This window comes from Leptodactylus fuscus, chromosome 2, assembly GCF_031893055.1.
Source record: "Leptodactylus fuscus isolate aLepFus1 chromosome 2, aLepFus1.hap2, whole genome shotgun sequence".
Classification (NCBI taxonomy): Eukaryota; Metazoa; Chordata; class Amphibia; order Anura; family Leptodactylidae; genus Leptodactylus; species Leptodactylus fuscus.
The window spans coordinates 275273435-275289587 of NC_134266.1; the positions used below are offsets into that span (position 1 = coordinate 275273435).

General features: G+C 45.5%; 2 protein-coding genes across 2 annotated transcripts; both read right to left on the reverse strand.

Annotated features, from left to right (window-relative positions):
- Positions 1 to 523: 523 nt before the first annotated feature.
- LOC142193985 (sialidase-3-like) lies at positions 524 to 3705 on the reverse strand. Its single transcript, XM_075263011.1, has 3 exons — positions 3679 to 3705; positions 2177 to 2379; positions 524 to 1903 (listed from the first exon to the last, which is right to left on the reverse strand). The coding sequence occupies exons 2-3, from the start codon at positions 2375 to 2377 to the stop codon at positions 905 to 907; spliced, it is 1200 nt and encodes a 399-aa protein (XP_075119112.1). The 5' UTR covers positions 2378 to 2379; positions 3679 to 3705; the 3' UTR covers positions 524 to 904.
- Positions 3706 to 5027: 1322 nt separating this feature from the next.
- SPCS2 (signal peptidase complex subunit 2) lies at positions 5028 to 13425 on the reverse strand. The gene is made up of 5 exons (XM_075266322.1): positions 13358 to 13425; positions 10556 to 10639; positions 8282 to 8442; positions 7937 to 8071; positions 5028 to 7070 (listed from the first exon to the last, which is right to left on the reverse strand). Exons 1-5 carry the CDS (start codon positions 13394 to 13396, stop codon positions 6884 to 6886), a joined length of 606 nt encoding a protein of 201 aa, XP_075122423.1. The 5' UTR covers positions 13397 to 13425; the 3' UTR covers positions 5028 to 6883.
- Between the last annotated feature and the right edge of the window lie 2728 nt (positions 13426 to 16153).

Sequence of the window (16153 nt, forward strand, 5' to 3'; positions counted from 1 at the left end):
GCTGCGGCCAATCACTGGGTATTAGTAGTGACGTCACCGGAACCCAACATGTGACCGCTGCGGCCAATCACTGGGTATTAGCAGTGACGTCACCGGAACCCAACATGTGACTGCTGCAGCCAATCACTGGGTATTAGCAGTGACGTCACCGGAACCCAACATGTGACCGCTGCGGCCAATCACTGGGTATTAGTAGTGACGTCACCGGAACCCAACATGTGACCGCTGCGGCCAATCACTGGGTATTAGCAGTGACGTCAACGGAACCCAACATGTGACCGCTGCAGCCAATCACTGGGTATTAGCAGTGACGTCACCGTAACCTAACATGTGACCACTGCAGCCAATCACTGGGTATTAGCAGTGACGTCACCAGTGGCCAACATGTGACCACTGCAGCCAATCACTGGGTATTAGCAGTGACGTCACCAGAACCCAACATGTGACCGCTGCGGCCAATCACTGGGTATTAGCAGTGACGTCACCAGAACCCAACATGTGACCGCTGCGGCCAATCACTGGGTATTAGCAGTGACGTCACCATAACCTAACATGTGACTGCTGAGGCCAGTGAATGCCCACAGCGAATGGTCCAGTCCAGCTAACGTGGGCACAGAATGGGACACGAGAGGAGTCTGGCACTGCCATGTTTGGCCCTAAACCCATCAGCACAAGGACATACTCACTCTTAAGGGGCCCCAAACTCCTGACAGGATCCCTTTAAGCTGCCATGTGTCACATTCATCACCCTATTGATATCTAAGTACTATAGGAGATGACGGGCGCCATTTGCTCCGGCCATCTGACGCCCATCGCCACGAATCTCTGCACACTGCGCGGGTACCATCAGATTATTAGCAGCATGACAGACCCGTGGTGCAAGTGTGAACACAGTCTTAAGGGCTTAGCGCTTCGAGGAATTGTTCAGAAGATCTTCCACCGTGAACCTCCTGAAAGTGATCTTCTCACAGGCGCCCTGTCCACCTTCAAACAAGCAGGCGAAGCTGTGGTCGTCCTGGCACACCGCCAGGTCCGAGTACCCACTGGGGCCCTCATTGATGACCCACGGCTGGTTCCAGCTGGATGGTACAAGTGGAGATTTATTCAAGTAAATTCCCAAATCCACGCGTCTCAGACTACTGGTCGGGTGGGAGTAGAGGAGCCAAGATGTGGCAGGTCTCTTAAGGCAAGACTCCTTGGACTCATCCGGGCCATCAAGCTCGTCTTCTTGTCGGTGGGCCTCCATGGGCTGGTAGCTCACCACGCTTCCTTGGCATCCATGCGGTGGCTCACAGAGACTCTTGTTGTAGTAGGCCTCACCAAACTCCATGGAGTGGGGGCTGCTGGTCGCCTCCACCCGGTAGTGTTGACTGGTTCTTGCGCTGCAGTAAAGCAGGTCATTGCCGTTGCCGCAAGACACATCGGCCACCTCGCACTCCACCGTCTTCTGCCGCCACAGGCCGCTGCCCTTGTGCCAGGTCTCACCGTAGTCATCGCTGTAGAAGATGAAAGAGTGAGGCTTGGTCTTCCAAGGAACGGGCAAACCACAGATACGGGTGTGGGTGTAATACAGATACGCGGGCACGATTAACATGCCCGACGATGTACGGACCCCATGTCCTGGGCCCACCGCCAAGGTGGCGCAGTTCTTCAAGTCCTTGCCCAGAACCTCCTCGGTCACGTCTTTCGGCAGGCTCCACGATTTGCCGTGGTCGTGGCTGGTGACGTAGCAAAGACGGGCGGCGTTTCGGCCGGTGAGGATTTGCCACCTTTCGGAGCAGTTGGATTTGACGCAAATGAAGAAGAGGAAGACGGTCTTGGTGGTGGGATCGAAGAGCGGGCAGGGGTTCATGGTCCGGTGGCCCGGCAGTTTGGCGTGTCTTACCGCAATCATCTTTTCCCACTGAAGAGACAAAGGGCAGAGGTTACCGAATAATGGAGGGTAAAGAAGCACTCCCTATCTGCTAGTTCATCCTGAGCTATCTGGTTCATAAACAGAATGCCAGAACTGCAGTGAGGACTGACACCAAAAAGCAGCAGAAGAAAAGAAGGAACACAAAAGGTAGAAACACAAAATTCTTCTTCTTTAAATCTTACAGCGCCCCCTTGAGCCCCGCCAGTATGTAAATCTGTTCCCCTCTGACCAACCCCCTATATAGGCAAGGAGCCCCCATACCTGCACCCCGCCAGGCCCCACGATTCCTCTCCTCATCACTAAGTACAGGGCGTCCTGGTCATCAGGAGAAGAGCGTTTCTCAGCAAAGGCCAAAAAGATGGAAGGAGGCGGGAGATACAGCAGAGCCGGGATACGGTACGTGACACCGCTGGACTCCTGCTGGAAGAGGGTGAAGGCGTCCGGAGAGGAGAAGCCCGACATGTCTGCAAAAGAGAGAGCAGGGTATGTGTGATACTGTGTATCTAATCCTGTGTGATACTGTATACTGAGCTGTGTATCTAATCCTATCCTGTGTGATACTGTATACTGAGCTGTATCTAATCCTATCCTGTGTGATACTGTATACTGAGCTGTATCTAATCCTATCCTGTGTGATACTGTATACTGAGTTAGTGTATCTAATCCTATCCTGTGTGATACTGTATACTGAGCTGTATCTAATCCTATCCTGTGTGATACTGTATACGGAGCTGTGTATCTAATCCTATCCTGTGTGATACTGTATACTGAGCTGTGTATCTAATCCTATCCTGTGTGATACTGTCTACTGAGCCGTGTATCTAATCCTATCCTGTGTGATACTGTATACTGAGCCGTGTATCTAATCCTATCCTGTGTGATACTGTATACTGAGCCGTGTATCTAATCCTATCCTGTGTGATACTGTATACTGAGCCGTGTATCTAATCCTATCCTGTGTGATACTGTATACTGAGCCGTGTATCTAATCCTATCCTGTGTGATACTGTATACTGAGCTGTGTATCTAATCCTATCCTGTGTGATACTGTATACTGAGCCGTGTATCTAATCCTATCCTGTGTGATACTGTATACTGAGCTGTATCTAATCCTATCCTGTGTGATACTGTATACTGAGCTGTATCTAATCCTATCCTGTGTGATACTGTATACTGAGCTGTGTATCTAATCCTATCCTGTGTGATACTGTATACTGAGCTGTGTATCTAATCCTATCCTGTGTGATACTGTATACTGAGCTGTGTATCTAATCCTATCCTGTGTGATACTGTATACTGAGCTGTGTATCTAATCCTATCCTGTGTGATACCGTATACTGAGCCGTGTATCTAATCCTATCCTGTGTGATACTGTATACTGAGCTGTATCTAATCCTATCCTGTGTGATACTGTATACTGAGCTGTATCTAATCCTCTCCTGTGTGATACTGTATACTGAGCTGTGTATCTAATCCTATCCTGTGTGACACTGTATACTGAGCTGTGTATCTAATCCTATCCTGTGTGATACTGTATACTGAGCTGTGTATCTAATCCTATCCTGTGTGATACTGTATACTGAGCTGTGTATCTAATCATATCCTGTGTGATACTGTATACTGAGCTGTGTATCTAATCCTAATCTTTGCCATATGTGATACAGCCGCTCAGTAGAGGGTATCTAAGCTCTATATACACTCCATAACTCAGGTGCCCCTATATACAGCCCTGTACACACACAGCCGCCTCTCACTCTCCTCACCTCCTTCCTTAACCGCAGCCTGCTCCGATCTGTACACAACACGATATTACAGCTGATTATAAATGTCCCTGTTACCACAGCCGCCGGCCATGTTTCTGGAGACCAAGATGCATAGGATAGTATACGGACAGACTCAGCCAACATGGCGACCGCCGCGTTGCATATACATTACTGAGCAGCGGCACCTCTAGTGGTGAGAAGCTTCCAGCTGTGACATACGATCTGTCACGTGACGCGGAGCGGGCTATATATAGGAGTCGGCAGCTGTTCCCTCAGTCATAGAGCGGGATAGTCACGGCTGGTGCTGAAGTAGCGAGAACCCGATAGTCAGTGCTGCTGCGGCGCCACCTGCTGCTCACAGCAAATTCTTACACCCATAAGTTTCCTCACAATGCTCACCATCTCTGCTTGCTGTCATCCTATAGGAATCTCCAGCACATATTGGGGCGTAATTTTATCCCCTAGGCGTACACAATGCGGTTTTTCATCAGGTTGCCTGTCCTCGCATGTGTGAGCAGAGCTTGACACGGGGATGGCCATTCTAAAAGCCACCACTAGTGGGAGTATAAGAACATAGTACACTGTACGCTCTGCAGCTCCGCCCTGTGGTGGCCGCAGGTATCACCAGACTATGTCCATGCAGAGGATTTGGAGCTTTGTATCAGAGAAACCGAATCATAACCCCTAAAATGATATAGTATATAAGCAAGTGCACCAAATATTATACCCAATAACCCAAGGACGGAAGAATGTAGAGAACCCCTTTAAATTGTGGCTCCGCCTCTCATCCTCCAGTGTTTACCTGGACCCGTGACCTCAGAATATCGTTCCATCAGTGCTGGGAGATGTTCACACGTGGCAGATTTCTTGCAGAATATAAAGGTGTCTGCGAATTCTATACAGACGACAGTGTGGACACACCCTTAAAGGCAATGCAACAGTTTTGTACAGTCTTTAAAGGGGCACTCCACCCAGATACAATACTCCTCCCTCTTGTCAAATGACTGACAAGAGGGAGGAGTCTAACACCCAACTGGGAAACAGTTGTCAGCAAGATAAAACCCACCAGCTGCTACAATGTATTACTGTACAGTCACCATGACTACAGGGATTGCAACAATGTTACAGTACAGGGGAGGAGCTTATAGATTTCTTAAACTATCCCTGCCCCAATAAGCCCCTCCCCCTTGAACAATTCAATGTATTACTGTACGGCCACCATTACTACAGGGATTGTAACAATGTTACAGTACAGGGGAGGAGCTTATAGATTTCTTAAACTATCCACCCCTCCCCCAATAAGCCCCTCCCCCTTGAACAATTCCACAAACTCGCAGGCGACAGTCGGCTATTTTGCAACTTCTCTCCTTTTTATTGGAAAAAACAGACTTTTTAGAAAACTGCAGTTCGAGAAACGAAACGTCAGAAGTGGAGCGAGCGCGACCTCAGACGGGACGACGGCGACAGATCGCAGCGATAGGCGGAGCCAAGCGTCACACACACACAGCACGGCCGCTGCTCTCCCTTGTATTCCCATCAAATAAATAAAAGAAATGGACAGAAAGAGGCGCCGAGGCAGCTGCTCCGTGGATGGGGGGGGAGGGGAATGTACAAAAAAAAAAAAAATGTAAAGAAATTGTGTGGCGGCTGCGGCGTTTCTATGGAGCATGCGGCTTCAGGCTGTATACAGTATATAGATCGTATATAGACCGCTCACTATGTCATCTGGCGACTGTAGGTGGCGCTATAGGTGACCAAACAAGGAATGGCGGCAGCCTGGATGTGGCAAGGGTTAATGGTCAAAAAATATTGAATAAAAAAAAATTTTTTGAAAAAAAAATATTCCGTAGCAATGGCGGCCGCTTCCTATATTGTGTCGGGTAGATGAACATTTAAAGGGATAGTCCAGGGTTAAAAAAAAACATTGCGGCGTAATTCCTACAGCGCCACCCCCGTCCGAAGGTGGTGTGTGGTACTGCAGCTCAGTGTAGATAAGATGTAATACCATCACAGCCCATGGACAGAGGGGGGCGCTGTATATTTGCATTACTCCTGGACATCCCCTTTAAGACCAGGGCTCCACAGCGACAAAAAGGTTTCTTTATGGGGTTAAAAAGAAAATTATTACGGGTCTCTTACACCGTGGTCGCCATTTTACCGCAAATCGTGGGCGGAGCCAAAACCTCCTAAATGCAAAACCGTGAAGTGCTCTATTCTAAGAATTCTATTGGTCCATTTCATCTGGTCCTGGGAAAGCTGGGTGACTACTCTCTGTACTGGCAGTCATGGCACCCGTCACCCAGCTTTCTGAGGAGCAGATAAGACTAAGAGGACGACTCCAGAACATGGGGGGGGGGGGGGGGAGCTTAGATTTGGGGGTCACTGGAATGGATGGAAGGCTGAAGCAGTTGTCACCAGCAGAGGATGATGGGAGTTGTAGTCTTGTAGGTGAGGGTTGGGCTCAGTTGTGCAATGGGCCGGGTGATGGAGAAGGGGGGGAGGGGGCGCCAGATGGGGGCGGGGGAGGGGGGTCACCCCAAGGGTGTGGGGAAGGGGTCACCCCAAGGGTGTGGGGGTCTCACATTCCCCTGAGCTTGGCTCATCTACATTAATGCCCTTCTACTCTAGTTACATCCAAAGCTGCAGTCACAATTCCGGTTACATCAACACCCATCATGCATTGCACTCTGGTCAGGACAGGGGCACCAAACTCCCATGATGCATTCGGGGTGCTAAGCATAAAAGTAGGGGGTTGGCCACGCCAAAGGATGGCGCTAGTAAGCAGAAAGGTGCAGGGTAGTACATCCTGAGCATTAACAGGGAACTGTAGGTGCAGCTTGGGAGGTGACTGGAGTAGAAGGCCAAATATAACAGCGTTCTGAACAGGACAGGATGTAACAGCAGTATTGTGAGCGCAGCTCTGCAGGTGGAATGAGACCAAGCACCGGCAGAGGAGTGAATGCAGCTCTGGAGGTGACTGGAGTAGAAAACCAGTAAAACAAAGTATCGGCAACGTGAAGAAGAGGAGGAGGAGTCCCCCTTTAAGCTGCAGGATGTGGAGGTGTCACCGGGGCTCAGACCATGTGGGGGGGTGCAGAGCCCTTACGTTGGGGGTCTGGGACGGGGGAAGGGAGATGTTCCTATAGGGTGGTAACGTTTCGGCTTTATCCCTCTCAGCGTATAAATGTTGCGGCCCCGCAGGGATCTACTTCATCTTCTTCTCCGAGGCCAGACTGTCGTGGAGCTTGGAGACCTCCGGCTCAAACATGTCCATGACTAAGGTGCCGCTCTCATCGAAGAAGCGGGCGATGGATCGCGTGAACTCGGCGTCTCGCTGCTGCTTGCTCTTCCCGCTTATAAAGGTGACCTTCAGGGTGTACTTGTCATCGAACCTGGAGGAAACGGGGAGACGTCAGAGGAGGAGGAGCCTGATAACCCGGCCCACGAAGAGACCTGATAATTCCACCCACTCATAGAGAATCTGAGAGCTCCGCCTACTAAGGAAGAGGGACTGAGTTCTGATAACCCCACCCACTAATACACAAATCCTGAGTCCATGTAACCCCGCCCACTAATAGAGAAGCTGCGAGTCCTTGTAACCCCACCCACTAAGAGAAGCTGCGAGTCCTTGTAACCCCGCCCACTGAGAAGCAGTAAGTCCTTGTAACCCCGCCCACTAACAGAGACTGCGAGTCCTTGTAACCCCGCCCACTAATAGAGGCTGCGAGTCCTTGTAAGCCCGCCCACTAATAGAGGCTGCGAGTCCTTGTAACCCCGCCCACTAAAAGAGGCTGCGAGTCCTTGTAACCCCGCCCACTAATAGAGGCTGTGAGTCCTTGTAACCCCGCCCACTAATAGAGGCTGCGAGTCCTTGTAACCCCGCCCACTAAAAGAGGCTGCGAGTCCTTGTAACCCCGCCCACTAATAGAGGCTGTGAGTCCTTGTAACCCCGCCCACTAAGAGAGAAGGTGCGAATCCTTGTAACCCCGCCCACTAAGAGAGAAGCTGTAAGTCCTTGTAACCCCGCCTACTAATAAGAGAGGCTGCGAGTCCTGCCCTGACTGCTTTCCTTGTATGACTTGGTATACAGCAGCCCATCACTCTGTATATATCATATTACTATACCCAGTATTCCCTCCTGTGATCTGTGTCAGTCTTCACTACAGCTCTGGTATTAGGCTCCTGAGCCAGGCGGCTCAGGATGAACAGGTATGATGGTATATGAGTTGGTCCGGGCCAGCTATAGGCCACCCCTCACCTCTTCAGACTGGAGGACAGGTGCCAGATATCATCGGGGTCCATCCCTGCCGGGTCCTTCCTATGGGCCACCAGGAAGATGCTCTTCTCCTTGTATGAGGTATAAACGGTCAGGACGCCCATCATCAGGAAATAAGTGACAGCGAGGGGTTAAGGAGAACACTGATGATGCATGGTGGTCTACCGGACTACAAGTCCCAGCATGCCCTGAGACATGCACAGACTGAGCACGCTCAAAAAGGAGTGACCGGCCAATAACTACTCTGGTATCTGGTACCAAAAATATCACAGAGGACCTCACAGGAGACATCTGTATACAGCGCAACACCGAGAGCTGAAAGGATATGATATGACGCAGAAGGCAAGAACAGGCTTAGATTCAGGGAAGGGGTGAAGATAATCCCACACCAAGGCTACGATGGCGAACATACACGAGATGGTGCAGATGATGAGGCGGCCGTCAATCAGGCAGAAGTTCTCCACATACTTGTACTTCTCCAGGAGAACCTGAGGGGGAGACAAAGAGCTGGTACCATCATCTGCACAAGGGGAGTACCGTGTTTCCCCGAAAATAGGACGTACCCCAAAAGTAAGGCATGGCAGACATTTTGCTGCCCTGCCTAATATAAGGCGCTCCCCCGAAAGTAAGACGTAGTGAATAGAAATGAATGGAAGTAGCCGGCAAGCGGGGGGTTCATCGGCGTGCCGGGCGCTTCCATTCATTTCTATGGGAGCGTGTGTGGGCACCGACCGGAGGCATTAGCGCTGGATGTCTGCTGACACCAGGCGGCAGGATGTCGGGTGTTTAACTATGCCAACCACCCGGGAGTCGGGCGGCCACCATAACCGCCTGGTGTCCAGCGCTAATGCCTCCAGTCGGTGCCCACACTGACCGTGGGCATTAACCCTTCTGGCGCCGGTGATCGCCGGCATGACAGCCGGGAGCCTTGTAAAGGCTCCCCAGCCTGTCTGCAGTGCTTTTCTTTTGCAGGCTGCTCTATGCAGCCTGCAAAATGAAATGACGATTTTTTTGCAATGCAATGCAATTGCAAAGGTCTGATCACTAACGCAATGCAAAAAAATCGTCATTTCTTTTGAAGGCAGGTTGCCTGTCTGTAATGTATTACAGGGGGTTAATAAATGCAGAAAAAAAAAAAAAAAAAAAATTATAATGTATGTATGTATATATATATATATATATATATATATATTATATAAAAAATATATAAAAGTATTAAAAATCAAAATCAACCCATTTCCCTAGAACACATATAAAAGTATGTAAATACTGTGAAACACATACTGTACATGTTAGGTATCCCTGTGTCCAAAATCGCCTGCTCTACAAAGCTATACAAATATTTTTATACTGTACAGTATTTAATAAATTTTAATTTTTATATTCAGCAATATATGTGAATTCTTCTTTGAAAAAAATAAGACACCCCCTGAAAATAAGACCGGGCGCATCTTTGGGAGCAAAAATTAATATAAGACACCGTCTTATTTTCAGGGAAACAGGGTAGTAATATTACTGTACATAGTGGGCAGTATTATATTATAGTAGTTATATTCTTGTACATAGGAGTAGTATTATAGTAGTTATATTCTTGTACATAGGAGTAGTATTATAGTAGTTATATTCTTGTACATAGGAGTAGTATTATAGTAGTTATATTCTTGTACATAGGAGTAGTATTATAATAGTTATATTCTTGTACATAGTAGTATTATAGTAGTTACATTCTTGTACATAGGAGTAGTATTATAGTAGTTATATTCTTGTACATAGGAGGTAGTATTATAGTAGTTATATTCTTGTACATAGGAGTAGTATTATAGTAGTTATATTCTTGTACATAGGAGCAGTATTATAGTAGTTATATTCTTGTACATAGGAGCAGTATTATAGTAGTTATATTCTTGTACATAGGAGTAGTATTATAGTAGTTATATTCTTGTATATAGGAGTAGTATTATAGTAGTTATATTCTTGTACATAGGAGTAGTATTATAGTAGTTATATTCTTGTACATAGGAGTAGTATTATAGTAGTTATATTCTTGTACATAGGAGTAGTATTATAGTAGTTATATTCTTGTACATAGGAGGTAGTATTATAGTAGCTATATTGTAGTACATAGGAGCAGTATTACATTATTTATAGCCACTTACTTTTTAGGGTCAGCTCACCATCAGAGCTCTGGGAACTGCAGTTTTTACTGCAATATTTATTATTTTTCTCTACTTTATTTCTCCTGATGTTCCTGGTAGCAGTAGCCAGGGGAAACAGTTTATTTGGTAACAGTATATAGTGAAGACATGGTCTGATGATTTGGGACTATAGGGTGTGGGCTTCATTTACACATGTAGGTCTATAGGGGAAAAATCAAATGTATCTGTGTGTTGGAGTGAACAGCCGATTCCCACCAGTACATGACACTTATTGATTTGAAGTCACTGATAATATTGATGTCGTCATGTGTATATATATATATATATATATATATATATATATATATATATATATATATATATACACACACATATACCACAGGGGTGCAGTTAGGCAGAGCCCCGGAGAGCGATTGTCCATTCACTCTCCGCGAGTCATTCTTACTTTTTTAGCTGCGTCGTCCAGCGAGTTCTTCACAGCAGATCCGTCCCATTTGTCGACTTTTACTGGTTTGTCATCAATTTTCCACTGCAAAGAGAAGAGTCATCCTGTAAGGAGCAGATATCTGCTGGACGTGATAAATGTCTATACTATAATAGCGGCGTCATCTTATGGAGACAAACCCATATCGATTATTACGAGGTTCATGAGATGGATGAAGAATGAGCGGCTCAGTCTCGCCCCCTATCTGCAGAGAAGCCAGAGAACAGACTCCCATTCCATCCAGATATGACTAGATTGCAACCTTTCTATGATATTAGCGAACCAGGAGGCTCAGGATGAGCAGTGCTAGAATCCGTTGCAGTGTGTCAGTCCATACCGCAGTTCTGTCATATTATTCATATGAACCAGAAGGCTCAGGATGAACATAGCTGTGAGTAAGTGGGTCTGAGCACCCTCATAGGGGAGGGGCTTATGGCATTTGTTTGCCTGAACGTATTACAGCATGCGGTACAATGTGACAGTCACCATGTGTCCACGTGTGCTGCAGCCACCGCCATACTGTACTACATTACACCTATCAATACAAGCCCTACCAGACGAGGGCGGCAGATCTATAGGGCAGGGGCTGGGCAGCCACATGGGAGGCATCAGTGCCGCTGAAGGTGGGGAGATAAAACTCTGACATCGCTGTGATCATCAGAGTGCTGTAAGTGAGGGGACTGCTGCAAAGAAATCTACAGAAAATAGAAAGTGGCAGCCTATTATTTGGATTACTGGTCAGAGTCAGAACTGCCGGATTTTAAAGATTTTTTTTAATTATAGATAACAACACAGATCATTTTTAAAGATTTCTTCAAAAATTACTTCAAAACATAAAACTTGTCATATCCTGGTGACCCATTGCCTGCAGGATGTGGAGGTGACGCTCAGAACCATGTCACCTGGGCTCAGACCATGTGTGTGTGTGGGGGGGGGGGGGGGGGGGGGTGCAGAGCCCTTACGTTGGGGGGTCTGGGATGGGGGAGGGGAGATGTTCCTACAGGGTGGTATCGTTGCAAGTAATAGTTGCAGAGCTGCAGCGCCACCCACTGTGTAGTGGTGAAGTCGGGTACTGCTCTGCCACTATTATATACATATCTATATAAATTGGGGTCAGAATACCCCTTTAAAGGGACAAGTGATATGATTAGTGGGGTCCTCAGATTATGGGATGGTCAGTGATAGGTGAGCGGGGTGCTGGGGTATCCCTGTCACGGCATTGAGATTGGGGTCTCTGCCCCTATTGTCCCGGCCCACAGACCCCCCTTAGATTGGGGGTCTCTACCCCTACTGTCCCAGCCCACAGACCCCCCTTAGATTGGGGTCTCTGCCCCTACTGTCCCAGCCCACAGACCCCCCTGAGATTGGGGATCTCTACCCCTACTGTCCCAGCCCACAGACCCCCCTGAGATTGGGGATCTCTACCCCTATTGTCCCGGCCCACAGACCCCCCTTAGATTGGGGTCTCTGCCCCTATTGTCCCAGCCCACAGACCCCCCTGAGATTGGGGATCTCTACCCCTACTGTCCCAGCCCACAGACCCCCCTGAGATTGGGGATCTCTACCCCTACTGTCCCAGCCCACAGACCCCCCTGAGATTGGGGATCTCTACCCCTACTGTCCCAGCCCACAGACCCCCCTGAGATTGGGGATCTCTACCCCTACTGTCCCAGCCCACAGACCCCCCTGAGATTGGGGATCTCTACCCCTACTGTCCCAGCCCACAGACCTCCCTGAGATTGGGGTCTCTGCCCCTATTGTCCCGGCCCACAAACCCCCCTTAGATTGGGGATCTCTACCCCTACTGTCCCGGCCCACAGACCCCCCTGAGATTGGGGATCTCTACCCCTACTGTCCCAGCCCACAGACCCCCCTGAGATTGGGGATCTCTACCCCTACTGTCCCGGCCCACAGACCCCCCTTAGATTGGGGATCTCTACCCCTATTGTCCCGGCCCACAGACCCCCCTTAGATTGGGGATCTCTACCCCTACTGTCCCAGCCCACAGACCCCCCTGAGATTGGGGATCTCTACCCCTATTGTCCCGGCTCACAGACCCCCCTTAGATTGGGGATCTCTACCCCTACTGTCCCAGCCCACAGACCCCCCTGAGATTGGGGATCTCTACCCCTACTGTCCCAGCCCACAGACCCCCCTTAGATTGGGGATCTCTACCCCTATTGTCCCGGCCCACAGACCCCCCTTAGATTGGGGATCTCTACCCCTATTGTCCCGGCCCACAGACCCCCCTGAGATTGGGGATCTCTACCCCTACTGTCCCAGCCCACAGACCCCCCTGAGATTGGGGATCTCTACCCCTGCTGTCCCAGCCCACAGACCCCCATACAGTAGTGACCCCTTACACACAGCCCACTCTACCTCTGTCCCCACCAGTGAGCCTTCCTGCACTGACACACTGTAACAGATCCGTTATATCATGTAGACGCCTCCTCCATCCCCTATAACATCCATATGGCACAGTGTATAGTGACAGAGCTGAGCCTCCTCCTGCCTCTCCTCACACCCCTCTATGAGGGCAGACACCGGGGGCCGCCATCTTGCTGCCTCTTCTGAGGCTCCCCCCCAAAGAATGGGGAGCACAGCGCATCCTTCAGCCTGGTCTCTCAGGGGTTAACCCCCTGTCATGTGACTGACAGCTCACCTACACCCCTCAGGTAAACCTCTCATCCCCATCTCGGGGTCCCCCTTCCGCCGCAACCTCCTCCCTTCACCCCCCAAACACCAGCCCGAGCCCCCCATTACTTTCTCCAGGAGCCCGTTCTTGCCGCCTCTTGCCGCCATCTTGTCTCATCCCTCTGTGCCTTGACCTGGCAGCCGCTGGTTGGTCGCTTACTAAACGTGACGTCACGCCCCTTCTGCCCTTTCTACGCATCATCATTAAAGAAACTACAGAACTACAATTCCCAGCAGCGCACAGGAAGTGACGTCATGACGCAGAGCGGCTGGTTGCCGGAGGCTGCCGGGAGTTGTAGTTCTGGCGAGTTATTGTAAATTGAGAGCGTCTCTTGTTGCTAGGAGACGGGGAGATGGGGCGAGAAGAAGGGGAGACCTGAGCGCCGGGTGAGGCTGGAGGGGACGGAGGCGGGAAATAGCAAGGGGGGGGCTAAAGACTAGCTGTCTATATACTCACTATATATATATATATACTAGCTGTCTATATACTCACTATATATATATATACTAGCTGTCTATATACTCACTATATATATATATACTAGCTGTCTATATACTCACTCTATATATATATATACTAGCTGTATATATACTCACTCTCTATATATATATACTCTCTATCTATATACTCACTCTCTATATATATATACTCTCTATCTATATACTCACTCTATATATATATATACTCTCTATCTATATACTCACTCTATATATATATATACTAGCTGTATATATACTCACTCTATATATATATATACTAGCTGTATATATACTCACTCTCTATATATATATACTCTCTATCTATATACTCACTCTCTATATATATATACTCTCTATCTATATACTCACTCTATATATATATATATATATATATACTAGCTGTATATATACTCACTCTATATATATATATACTCTCTATCTATATACTCACTCTATATATATATATATATACTAGCTGTATATATACTCACTCTATATATATATATACTAGCTGTATATATACTCACTCTATATATATATATACTCTCTATCTATATACTCACTCTATATATATATATATACTCTCTATCTATATACTCACTCTATATATATATATATATACTCTCTATCTATATACTCACTCTCTCTCTATATATATATATATTTATACTAGCTGTCTATATACTCACTCTATATATATATATACTCTCTATCTATATACTCACTATATATATATATATACACTCTCTATCTATATACTCACTCTATATATATATATATATACTAGCTGTCTATATACTCACTCTATATATATATATACTCTCTATCTATATACTCACTCTATATATATATATACTAGCTGTCTATATACTCACTCTATATATATATATATACTAGCTGTCTATATACTCACTCTATATATATATATATACTAGCTGTATATATACTCACTCTATATATATATATACTAGCTGTCTATATACTCACTCTATATATATATATACTAGCTGTCTATATACTCACTCTATATATATATATACTAGCTGTATATATACTCACTCTATATATATATATACTCTCTATCTATATACTCACTCTATATATATATATACTAGCTGTCTATATACTCACTCTATATATATATATACTAGCTGTATATATACTCACTCTATATATATATATATATACTCTCTATCTATATACTCACTCTATATATATATATATACTAGCTGTATATATACTCACTCTATATATATATACTAGCTGCCTATATACTCACTCTATATATATATATACACTCTCTATCTATATACTCACTCTATATATATATATATACTCTCTATCTATATACTCACTATACTGTATATATACTAGCTGTCTATATACTCACTCTATATATATATACACTCTCTATCTATATACTCACTCTATATATATATATACTCTCTATCTATATACTCACTCTATATATATATATACTCTCTATCTATATACTCACTCTCTATATATATATACACTCTATCTATATACTCACTCTCTCTATATATATACTAGCTGTCTATATACTCACTCTATATATATATATACTAGCTGTCTATATACTCACTCTATATATATATACTAGCTGTATATATACTCACTCTATATATATATATATACACTCTCTATCTATATACTCACTCTATATATATATACATACACTATCTATATACTCACTCTATATATATATACACTCTCTATCTATATACTCACTCTATATATATATACACTCTCTATCTATATACTCACTCTCTATATATATACACTCTCTATCTATATACTCACTCTCTATATATATACTATCTATCTATATACTCACTCTATATATATACACTCTCTATCTATATACTCACTCTATATATATACACTCTCTATCTATATACTCACTCTCTATAGATATACACTCTCTATCTATATACTCACTCTCTATATATATATACTCTCTATCTATATACTCACTATATATATATATATATACACTCTCTATCTATATACTCACTCTATATATATATACACTCTCTATCTATATACTCACTCTATATATATATACACTCTCTATCTATATACTCACTCTATATATATATACTAGCTGTATATATACTCACTCTATATATATATACACTCTCTATCTATATACTCACTCTATATATATATATATACTAGCTGTATATATACTCACTCTATATATATATACACTCTCTATCTATATACTCACTCTATATATATATATATACTAGCTGTCTATATACTCACTCTATATATATATACACTCTCTATCTATATACTCACTCTATATATATATATACTAGCTGTATATATACTCACTCTATATATATATATATATAT

Bases quoted from the DNA above. Each gene is read 5' to 3' on its own strand.
- LOC142193985 (XM_075263011.1), bottom strand. From the start codon at position 2,377: ATGTCGGGCTTCTCCTCTCCGGACGCCTTCACCCTCTTCCAGCAGGAG. The intron at 1,904-2,176 runs GTATGGGGGCTC...TTGTCTCTTCAG, and splicing joins TGGGGCCTGGCGGGGTGCAG to TGGGAAAAGATGATTGCGGT.
- SPCS2 (XM_075266322.1), bottom strand. From the start codon at position 13,396: ATGGCGGCAAGAGGCGGCAAGAACGGGCTCCTGGAGAAA. The intron at 10,640-13,357 runs GTAATGGGGGGC...TTCTCTTTGCAG, and splicing joins AGAACGGGCTCCTGGAGAAA to TGGAAAATTGATGACAAACC. The intron at 7,071-7,936 runs GTGAGGGGTGGC...CGTTTCCTCCAG, and splicing joins CTGTCCTCCAGTCTGAAGAG to GTTCGATGACAAGTACACCC.